The 11797-nt window shown below is 36.9% G+C and overlaps 2 protein-coding genes across 3 annotated transcripts; both read right to left on the minus strand.

Moving 5' to 3' along the window:
* Window positions 1-42: 42 nt before the first annotated feature.
* thap12a (THAP domain containing 12a) lies at window positions 43-6047 on the minus strand. Its single transcript, XM_065259606.2, has 5 exons — window positions 5783-6047; window positions 4066-4186; window positions 3636-3716; window positions 2348-2387; window positions 43-2262 (listed from the first exon to the last, which is right to left on the minus strand). Exons 1-5 carry the CDS (start codon window positions 5869-5871, stop codon window positions 377-379), a joined length of 2217 nt encoding a protein of 738 aa, XP_065115678.1. The 5' UTR covers window positions 5872-6047; the 3' UTR covers window positions 43-376.
* A 199-nt stretch (window positions 6048-6246) lies between these two features.
* LOC135740985 (cytoskeleton-associated protein 2) lies at window positions 6247-10646 on the minus strand. 2 transcript variants are annotated; one of them, XM_065259586.1, is made up of 7 exons: window positions 10494-10646; window positions 9717-9768; window positions 8811-9619; window positions 8293-8614; window positions 8142-8202; window positions 7636-7894; window positions 6247-7551 (listed from the first exon to the last, which is right to left on the minus strand). In XM_065259586.1, exons 2-7 carry the CDS (start codon window positions 9735-9737, stop codon window positions 7263-7265), a joined length of 1761 nt encoding a protein of 586 aa, XP_065115658.1. In that variant the 5' UTR covers window positions 9738-9768; window positions 10494-10646; the 3' UTR covers window positions 6247-7262. The 2 variants fall into 2 exon arrangements, with proteins under 2 accessions (XP_065115658.1, XP_065115667.1); XM_065259595.1 differs by having other exon boundaries at window positions 9717-9765; window positions 10494-10645.
* Between the last annotated feature and the right edge of the window lie 1151 nt (window positions 10647-11797).

The following is an 11797-nucleotide window of genomic DNA, read 5'->3' on the forward strand; positions in this document are numbered from 1 at the left end:
ACACAGAAACTATCCAAGGAAAAAAAATCACTGCAATTTATTTACCATTCAAAATTTTTAATAAATGTAATATAGAATGAAACCAGAGTTACAGAGTTATGCCATTTTTTTGCATACAGGAAAGATACTGCAAAACATTAACAGAAAATGATCAAGATGCAATCATAATACTGTAATGAATCCAGTTTTTAATGTTTTCAAATCAATGCAAATTTAACTGGGAGTGAACTTTTATATACACAATGTTAAACAGGTTCTGCTCATAGTTGATCACTGTACATAAAAAGCTAAAGTAAAAAAGTTATAGTTGCGAACATTATACTGCTAATTTAACGTCATCATACTGTCATATACAGAACTGGTCTGATCTACATAATCAATCGCCTTTCTCTGCTGGTTCAATGTCTGGAAACATTTTCAAGTATGTCTCCACCATGCGGTCCAAATCGTGCTTGATGCCACAGTTAATACGCAACAGGGCCATAGTTTTATTTCTGTGGTAGACAGGTGTATCTTCCAAATACTTTTTCAGGCGAAGATCTGCTGGGGTGCCTTTATCACTTGTCAGGGCAAAGACCGGCAGACTATAAAGGATCTTCAGGACAGCGCACACATTGGGAAAAAACTTAGCATCAGACAGCTGAAGTGTGTCATAGATGGTCGTTGGCATTACAACATCTTTGGTGCCATGTTTCCATTTAATCTTCCAGCAGTGCAACTCTGCAGGAAAGGTGTCGGGGTTTGGCAGGTCATTTTTGTACATCTCTGCACTGGTCTCCTCTGAAGTGTTAAACTTCAGCTGCCCCATGATGGCAGGCACAATCGATAAAGACTTCAAGGCCCTCAAATGGTCTTCAGAGAAAAAATCTGATAGCTCTCGAATGACATGGGTGACCACTGGAACGGTAACGTTTTCTTTATAGTAGGTCTCAGGTTGGACTTCTTCACCAGTTGCTGGCCGTTTTCTATAGTACAGCCTGGGTATCTTGACCGGTATTTCAAGGGCTGCGGCCAGGCTGACGGCTTCCTCAAACCAGAACTCATGATAGACCTCAATATTCTCGAAAACTTCATTTAATGAATGCAGAACTGCCGTTAGACTGCTAGATGCAAAGAAAACCTCATTTGTTTGTCCTTGCAAATTCTTACCGAAGGCTCTGGTGAAGGAAAGGGTGTTTTTTAGCACGACTAACGTCATGACAAATTCGAAATCGGCCAATGCCTCGGAAATGACAAAGGCATTGTGTGCTACTTCATCGTTCCATTTGTGATCTTCATTGTCATGGATGCTATCCATACAAAGCAGGAGAGCCTCCAGTAGGTCAACAGCTATTTCAAATGCATCATGCTGGTCTGTCCATTTAGAGTTGCATGCTTCTTTAAGGACAGTGGCTTTCTCGTCATTTCCCTGGTAGTAGATAGAAATGGCATTCTCCAACTGACTTTGCAGTAAGGGTGATTTACTGAAAAACGCATCCAACTTTTTCAGCGTAGACATGACAAGTTGAACTCCTGTGAATGTAATACTATTAGCCAGGCAGATGTTTAAAGAGCTATTAGAGCAAGGTGTGAGAATCGCAAGTGGGTATAACTCGGTTATTCTGGCCACCACTGCTTTGACCTTCAAAGCAGACACACCTGAGCAAAAGTACGCCTGCCCTCTGCAATGCTTCATGTCCAGGTCATATTTCTCTGTCACTTCAGCAATAAGCCTCTCGGTAATAGCCCCCACATCACCTTCTAAAAGCAGAAACCCGACAAAATCTTCTCGAAGGCAGTTGTTTTTATCCACAAAACGTACAAATAATGGGAGGTGGCTCTCATCTTCGACCTCAACCTGGTTGCCAATAACCAAAGAGAAGAAGCGCTTCTCTTTAACCTCAGCTAAAAGCTCATTACGAGTACACTTTTCGATCACTTCCAGCATCTTCTCTAACTGAGCGCTGGTGCAATATTCAGAGTTTACGGCTGACATCTCAAACTTCTTCCTGAGGGCTTCATCACCTGCATTGATGCGGTACTCCAACAGTGACTGGAAGTTGCTGGGAGTGAAGCTTTTGCTTTGGGGATCTTTGTCGGAGTGCCCGTGTATAGGAATGTTTTGCACGCCCATCATCACGACAACGTCGAACAAAGACTTGAGATGCTCTTTGTTCAGCGCTTCCTCGTCAACCTGGGGAGGCCCATCACCATTGCTGGTATCACTGATCTCTTGGGATTTTGCCTCACTTGTATCTTTGGTAGTTTCAGCTTTGGCATCCACTGAGAATAGAAAATGAGCATAAAGTTGAGTGCATATTGCAAAAATAAGTACATGTTAAGTAAGTCATAATAGAAACATACTCACATTTATCTTTCTTTGCTGGAGGGGTATCACTACTTTCTGTCTGTTAAATGAATACCATCAAATTCTTTAGTAAACTACTTAAATTTAGCATTTGTGACCTTGGGCCAAAAATGAATTTTTCTAGATTTATACATCATTTTCAGATTTATGCATCATCTGGAAGTTAATTAAATAAGCTTTCAATTGATGTAAGGTTTGTTAGGATAGGGCAGAATATTGGGTTGAGATACAACACTTTGAAAATCTGGAATCTGAGCGTGCAAAAAAAATAAAAATATTGAAAAAAATCACCAAGTTTTGATATATTTACAGTAGGAAATTAACAAAAATATCTTCATGGAACATGATCTTTACTTAATATACTTATGGTTTTTGCATAAAAGAAAAAGCGATCATTTGAACTATATAGTCACGTTATATTGGTTATTGCTACCAATGGGGCGGGAAAAATATCACAACAACCAACCGGTGCATCGTTTCATGACTGATAAACTAAGCAGAACCAAAGTGCTTAGATGAAAGTCCACCTAAAATTTTCAGCCACGTTTAAACACTAGGGCTGGGCAAAATTTTTCGATTAATCGTTTTTTTTACGTGGTCAATTAAAAATCGATATTCAAAGAACAGAATCGATTTTTTTTTCCCCCATATTTATTTCCCCAAACATTGAACGGAGGAATGAGAGCATTTTAGATTTCACAAGCAAGACCTGTTGTGGCTTTTAATTTCTTTCCATTAAAGGCGGAGTCCACGATGTTTGAAAAACGGTTTGGAAAAGAAGACGGGCCGACTACCAAAACACACTTATAGCCAATCAAATCAAATCAAATGCCGGGTTGCGTATGTGTGGGGCGGGTCTATCAACAGAAGGTCCAGATTCTATTGGGATAGGGGCGTGTTTGTTTAGGTGATTTCAAATATCAACATTGGCTTTCAAACATCATGGACTCCGCCTTTAATTACCCACTTGTTAACTGCTGTTCACTGTTCTTTTTTATTAATATAGCAAGTGTATTAAATCTATATTCATTGAGTTGAATCGAGAATCGAGTATAAAAACCTCCCTGAGAACCGGAATCGAAAATTTAATCGAGAATCGGAATCGAATCGAAAGCTTGTGAATCGGAATCGAATTGATCTGGAACATCTGAATCGATACCCAGCCCTATTAAACACTTTGGTGTACACGCCCCTTCGGACTGGTTTTGTGGCCCAGGGTCACATTTAAAAAGACAATTTTAAAATTGACTGGCATAGTAAACATACATAAACATATACAAACGCTTACCTCTTTATTTTGCCGTTTACGGCAAGGATTTTCAAATATAGTTGGAATTGCACTGTCCTTAAGTACAGTCCTGAAAGGGCTCTGGGTGACAATCACAAAAATGCGCAATACACAGTTATTAAAATGTATTATGGCAAGTTAGGCAAATGACTGTGCTTCAATAATAAATAATCTACTTTTTATATTACAGTATCTTTCCAATTCTTATATAATTTTACACAGCTTCTGAAATAGATGTCTATTTAAAAATGCATTTAGGACATTATGTAAACTAGAAAAAAAGCTAAAAGGTATTTAGAAATCCACAGGTGTTCAGTCAAAGCACCTAAATTATTACTTAAATTGCTTATATTTTACCCTAAATGTTTGATGTTAAAAATCAATTTCCAAATGTAATGAATGACAACAAGATTGTAATAATATAACTTACAGTTTTCTGTATCAAGTTAGGTTCAAAGTGCCTGGCACAAAGTCGGTGGTATTTGTTCAGATGATCGGGTGTTTTGTCTTTCAGGTCTGAGCGACTGCAGTTTTCCACCCATTTCTTACATCTAAAGAAATAAATAAAAAAGTTAATCAAGATCAAAATGCAAGACGGTGTTCTGCCGAAGTCTGTTCCTTCGATGTTTCCCTTTAGTGTAGTGTTTTATAGGGTTTTCATCACATTAAGTTTATTATTTTGATATATTCAAAGTTTTAATGGCTTGGCTACAGTTACTAAGATGTATGCATGTATGTAATGTATCTTTATTGTTCTTTAATAGTAAGTCAATTATTTTTTTACAATATGAATAACTAAAGTACATATAAAAAGCAATAGTTTCATGTATTATATAATAATCATCGTATTAAGCCTATTTATTAAATATCTTATAATTTTCTTGTTTTTTATTATTTCTTTTTACTAGGGCTGTCAAAAGATTAATCGTGATTAATCACATCTAAAATAAAAGTTTGTGTTTACATAACATATGTGTGTGTAGTGTGTATAATTAATATTTATATATAAAAACACACACAGTCATGTATATATTTAAGAAAAATTGGTTATATTTATATATAAAATATTTATATTTCTATATAATATAAATTATATAAATGTTTATACAGTATATAAATGCAAATATTTCTTAAATATACACATGAATGTGTGTGTATTTATATATACATAATAATGATACACATTACACACACATATGTTATGTAAACACAAACTTTTATTTTAGATGTGATTAATCACGATTAATCTTTTGACAGCCCTACTTTTTACCTGATATTTATAGCCTACATGTTTGTGTTTATATATTAATAACAATTCACATCATGTGTGTGTGTGTGTGTGCTATATTTATTATTTATGCAAACAATAATTTTAGAACAAAGAGTAGAGACAAAAAGAATAAGACATAGATGTAATGTTAAAAGAAATGCCTTAATAGAAAACTGGAAAAGTATGAAAGATGTAATAAATTGTATTATAGAATACATAATATTATTGCTTTTTTTAGTATAACCCATTCAAATGTTTAATCTTTCTGATTGTATAAAAAAATACCGTAATGAAACACTACACTAAAGAAAAACATAGAGGGAACAGACTTCGACAGAACAACAGCAGATAAAGACACTGATGTATTGACATAAGATGACAACAAATGAATTGCATTGCACACGTTTAATACATATCTCTCATCTGTTAAAAATCGTAACTTGCTTGCATACTTTTGCATACTGCATTACTGTGTCAATTACGTATTGCATGCACTTTTTACAACGTGCATACCTTTGATGACTTTATTTTAACATATGCCGTACTGTATAACGTGTCACGAGGCTAATACATTAACGTTACATCAAGAGAATGGGAGAGCGTGTTAAGCCAAATTTCAAGTGAGCTAAACTTAATCCTGTCTTGTATCAATAACACGTCTGCAGTTAAAAATTAGGCTGGCTGGCCGTTAAATAACTTATAAGGGTGTTCACTTGCATACAGTCTAATCACGTATCAGTCAGCGAGCTAACTAACTTAGCTCAGTAAGCGTGTGTTTGTAAGCGCTCTCTCCACTAATAAACGCAGTATATAAACGTATAGTTATGTCACATGGGTTGTCAAAGTTACGGTACATGCTGCAAACGTCTGTATTTACCTCTCTGGATCCCGTGGAAACCTGAAGAACGCCAGAACCGAGTGACTGCTGTTCCGGGAGCAGTTTAGCGCCGCGCAGAAATTAGGCATTGTGCATTTACACCGAATCCGATCCTAACGCCAAATCAAGCACATTGGAATCGACAAATTATTATTTCCCTCAGAAAGTTTAAAAAAATCTATTTTTATGGACTAATAAAGCGGGAAATTGCGTGGCACTCTAGTGCTTTGTGTGGCCTGGAGGTGAAGCGCGTTGGAGTTCTTCGTTTCCGTCCCACAATGCTTTGCGAGATTACGGAATCTGAGATATCAGCCAATGAGAGGGCGTTTGGTGGAAAAAATGGCGCCAGTTAGAAGAAACTCCGTGGATTTGAAATTTTTATGAAGATTTTTAATAATGTTTAGGAATATAAAACTATCATATTAAAACGATGAAAAATTCAGAGAAGAGTTTTTGGATTTCACTCAGAAATGTATTTTTATTTAAAGTCTTTATTCAGATAACAGTGTAATTGTGCACTGAGCAAGACAATAAGCTTTTCTCAAATTAAAATACCACAAAGTTCTTGCCTTTAAAAAGACATGGTCAATAGTGTGAGACTAATGTAATCCTTTGTAAAGAACACTTTAACTAGTTCAAATGCTTAACGTAGCCTACTACATGTTCAGAAATAATTGCACATTCCAAGGTGAGAAACTAAAAGAAAAACTAAAAAAATACATCTGAACAAAAACAATTTTAGCTTTACAGCATTTTACATCCTTCAAAGAAATATCATGCTTGTGGGAAATAACTAAATCTTTTGGTTTGTTCATTTTTTTGATACTTCTAAAAAAAAAAAACAACAAGACAACTCCCACTTTTTAGATTATTTCTTCAGATATACACATTAGATATACACAATGAACAAAGCAGTGCTATTTTAATATTATATACTACAAAACTAGCTCTTTTTAAACACAATGGTATGATAACCTCGGTTTCATATTAGCATGGCATAGATACAGTAGAGGGCTTCACAAATGTGTTAGTGTACATTTATTGTCCTTAAGCTGTTAAGCCATCAAACACGGTTAAAAGCAGTGGTGAAGCTAAGGCTGGGACCATATTATACATTAGTACCACATAGATGTATAAAATAAAAAGTCTTATAACACATTAACTTTAATATATATAAAGTATGATTAAATGCAAGTTCTGCTCAGTTTATGTTAGCAATTTGTTATGGTTTTCATACACTATGCTTTTGGCCCCACCCCCATGGACACTTCTGGCCGCCACACTCCTGCTTAACAGTTTACTCTATATAGCAGCCAAATGCAACGAACACTTAAATATTAAAATATTACATTTTTAATAGTGTCACAAAAAACAGTTAAGATTTGGGCATAACATGTGCTGTAAAAGTCCAATCCTCAGGTTCACCATTCAGAAGTGACCTCTCTCTTTTTTTTAAATACGTCGGATCAGCTTACATTCCTTAACTGCAAACATTTCCAAAGTCTCCAGGCTGATCAGGAAGATCCTCCAGGAGAGCAGGGTTTTTTCTGTAGATGTACGCACTTGCATCTGCATCGTCCAGTTGCACGAGCTCAGCCAAAGAGGAGACACACGTGTCGTGGTCGTTCAGCATACCTGGCAGACGTGAGGACTTACGCTGGATTCGTGTTGATCTTCGCACAGGAGTGAGGAACTTCAGGTCTTTGATGGTGCTCTTGTGGCGTGAGCCGCTGCCTGGTGCGGATTCACATTCGATTCGCTTTCTCACACTGAAAGCATATGTGAAACGATATGATTGGTAATCTAAATACCTGTACATGCCTAGAACTTTAATTGTTAGATAAGCTACTTACCTTTGTAAATATGGAGTTGTTTTTACATTGTACTTCACAATGGATGCCCCTTCCATTTCCTCCTCACTATCGTCATCTTCACTCACATTTGGCTTCTTCTCTTTGGTTTCCTTATCTTCATGCTTAATGTCAGCCTCTGTAATGTTTTCCTCTTCGTCTAGTTCTTCCTCTTCCAAAATTTCAAACCCTTTATCAGTTTCCTGCTCCTCCACCGTGTTTTCACCAGTCAGCGCATCAGCTTTACCAACCTCATTTGTGTCTGTCAAAGTGAGGCAAAACCATCAATTACTACATGATACATCAAACTTGATTATATGAATCTGCAGTTCCTGAATAAGAAATGAAAATACCATGCATTTTAAAATATAACTGTTTTCTATCATTTCTTTTTTATTTTTACACTTTCTTTCTTGTTGCTACTGCTTGCACTATAATGCATTTTGCAAATGCAATGCAAAACTGTAAAAATATAATACAGAAATTAATCTGAACGTAATCATACTCACTATCTTCACACGCTGAGGGTGTTTCCATTGCCTCCAATTTATCACACAAGTTGATGACCAACTGTAAATTATCAAGTAAGAGAAACATTACAAATACAAATCTCTATATACATAAGCATATGCAATAAATAAGGCTTTGTATGATCCTTACAGATTCCATGTTTATTTCCGGGTCAACCGGCAGATCCATATCACTGTTGTCAAGCAAGTCCAGTGTGGTATTCATAATATTACTTGATCTGCAGGAGGGTCCCTTTTGGATTTTAGTGTCATCCTTTTGGCGGTCCATTTTCACTCCAGGGGCCAGTGAAACGGACACCGGCTTGTTAACAGGCGCAGGCTGGGCAATGCTAGCAGCTTTTGGTCCAGATTTAAGCTGTGTTGCGGGTTTGCGTGAATTGGTTGCCGTTTCTGGGACTGGAGGTCTCTTCAACATCTTGCCTTTTGATGCCAGCCACTCTGCAAGTTTTGCTCTGAAATGAGAGTACAAAGAAAACATTAATTGTTGTGCTAATTGTAATTGCATTTATGCATTTGGCAAATGATTTTATCCAAACCCACTTATGAACGTCTCTGGGATTCAACTCCATGACCTTTGTGCTGCTAATGTAATGCTCATACAGTTCTAGCGTGTATGAATGACTTCTGTATATGATTTATACAACTCACCTTCTCTCATCAGCAGTCTCCATTTGCACTCTATACTGGCTGAGCGTACTCGTGACAGGCCTGCGCACGTTCCGTTCAGTGGTTGCCACAGCAGGTTTAGGTTTTGCCCCCTGTACCACCGCTTCATTCCTCTTTGAGGCAATGGGTTTGCTGGCGACCGAGCGCCCTGTGGTTAGAGGGGCCGGCCTGGGAGGACGCACCTGTTGGCGACCTGCTGGACAGGTAGGGGCCGGAACCTTTGGAGGAATCGGTTTTTGGGACACGGACCTCTGGAGTGGTTTTTCAGTAAAATCGGACACAGATTTGGTTCTATATGAAAATGCAGAATTGAGTGCGGGTCTAGTGGAGGCTGGCAGGGAAGTGACGGACTTGGATCGAACTTTAGACAATTCGGTTTTCGGTTTGGCCACATCTGGCTTTGAGATCACTTTCTTTTCTGCGGTCTTCACATCAGTGCTGGGTTTTCTGAAGCAGTCGATTTTCGACTGTACCACACGGCCTTTATATGTACCAGGTTTGGATTTCTGGAGTACAGTAGATGGTGGTTTTTGCACTTCTTCCACAAGCTTTCTGGTTCGCACAGACTGCTGGGTACGGAAAGCCTGACTTATGGTCTGCCGCCTAGTTGGGTTGGCATCCTTAGTGTTGATCTTCGGTCTAGCATCCTTCTCCCTTCCAGAATTATCCTCCTTTAGGTCAGGCTTAGATTGAAAAGGTACTGATTTGCTTAATATTTTTTGTTTTGACACAACACTGCTGATGGCCTGCTTTCTTGAGTCACAAGGTGGTTTGGTGTTCTCCTTGTTACTCTGAAAATTATTAAGTATACAACAAAATCAATTCAACTACATTACATGCATGCAAGGCATTGACAGTGATATTATGTTTGATTCTTCACAAACTTACCTTTCTTACTACTTGCTCCATTCTTTGTGTTTTGCAGTGCAAGTCCGTCCTGCTGAATATCAGATTACATTATTAACACAGAAAGATTACATATCAACTGGGGCTGTCAAAAGATTAATCACATACAAAATAAAAGTTTGTGTTTGCATAATATATGTATTGTGTGGATTTATTATGTATATAAATACACACATACATGTAGATATAAAAAAGTTATTTATGTATAATTGTATGAAAATAAATACATATACACATATGCATGCATGCGTGCGTATTTATATATAAAAAATAATTACACACAGTGCGCACACTTAATTATGCAAAACGGACTTTTATTTTGTATGCGATTAATTACGGTGAATCTTTTGACAGCCCTAATATTAACAAATAACGTATGCAATAGTAACGTTATACAATTTTAAGAGCACTTCAGATTTTTAATGATTGTTTTTTTCTTAATACTGAAAACACATACGGCATAGCAACGGTAACCTAACACCAAAAGGCTTTTGTTTGATCCTTGATTTTCTTACAAGATTTACTTTTTGATGTGACAAAATGTATTTGTCACACATATAAGCTTTACTTATGAAACCATTGTAACCCCTGTCTTTCTCGTAAAGTGTCAACAAAAAACATGTTACATGTGAGTTACATGATCATTCATGTCAACAAATATAACGCCCAAAAATAAGAGACATGACATGCCCCAGATCATAATAAACCGTTTCAAATCAAAAACCGTTTATGAGGTCTGCTAAAATAACATCTACTTACCGTAATATAAGGTTTCTTGATATACTCGGGTACACCAAAGTGAAAATCTGACTTTATACACAAATGTGCGCGTGAAGAACAAACGACCAAACTTGCAAACGTGCACCGTTTGAATGTATTTGACTTTGGCGCGGCGGCTCCCTTGATTGGCCGAGAGCGTTTGTGAGTCACAACAGCCGACCAATTGTATTTGCTTATTCTGACCACGTGATAGCGTCAGTCCCACCCACTCTGAGGGTTGGACCGGGCGATGCCTGTTTAATTTGAATGAAAATACATTCCTCTCATAACTGTTTCGTTTTGCAACTGTAACTCTAAACTGTTTTGTTTAAAAAAATAACAGTGGCAATTATTATTATTATAATTATTTCATTAATATTCTAAAAATAAAGAATGTCAAAATATTTCGTTTCTTTGGACTTTGTTAGAAAATGTCTAATTGTGTTTTAAATGAGACAAAATATCACACACATTATTTATTAATATGACGGCATGTTTAATTTTATGTTGGAAAATTACCACATTAAACGTTTAATATTAAATGTGTTTAATATACTGTGCACTTAATAGAGGGGTTGCAAGTTTACAAACATTGCAGGGTGCGCGCGCAACCAAGGGGCAGAAAGACCGATTGGTGAGCTGATCTGCTACTGCAACAACCTTAATTATTGAAGCGTTCTTTAATGTTTGTACATAAATAAGACTTGATTTTAGTTGTATCTGTTTTTCTGTCTTTATTTTTGCAGTGTTACTGTGATACATGTATGAATTATAATTTTATAATTATAATGCTAGTAACGTAATAGTCGCATCTACTGGTATGTTAACATCAGGCACCCAGCACTGACTCTGTTGGTACTATTTTCCACGCAAAAATTCCTTGGCATTTTGACTTACAGACACCGCTACTAGCATACAACACAATGCACGTCTCTTCTTTCTGCCCCTCGGTTGCGCGCGCAACCAGTTAGTGACGTCGCCGTGCAACCCGTCTATAGAACTAACAACAGCATTTAATAATATTTGAAATTGTTTAGAATTAAAATAACATGTAGCTTGATGCAAATTAATAAAAATGCGTTCCTATCATGCCATGATAATTGTCTACTGGTTGCAGTGATTTGAAAGTGATTTAATCAGTGTATAATGGTACAGTTGAATGCTGCATCACACCCATCTCTCTGCCACATAAACAATACCAACCATAGTCTTTATATGAACAGAGCTCTGTTTCTAAAATAGTAAGTAACCGCTGAGTGGAAAGACCAAGTTCATTCACTCCTTATGGGGCAAATACATCATAT

Source organism: Paramisgurnus dabryanus, chromosome 10, assembly GCF_030506205.2.
Source record: "Paramisgurnus dabryanus chromosome 10, PD_genome_1.1, whole genome shotgun sequence".
In the NCBI taxonomy this organism is placed as follows: domain Eukaryota; kingdom Metazoa; phylum Chordata; class Actinopteri; order Cypriniformes; family Cobitidae; genus Paramisgurnus; species Paramisgurnus dabryanus.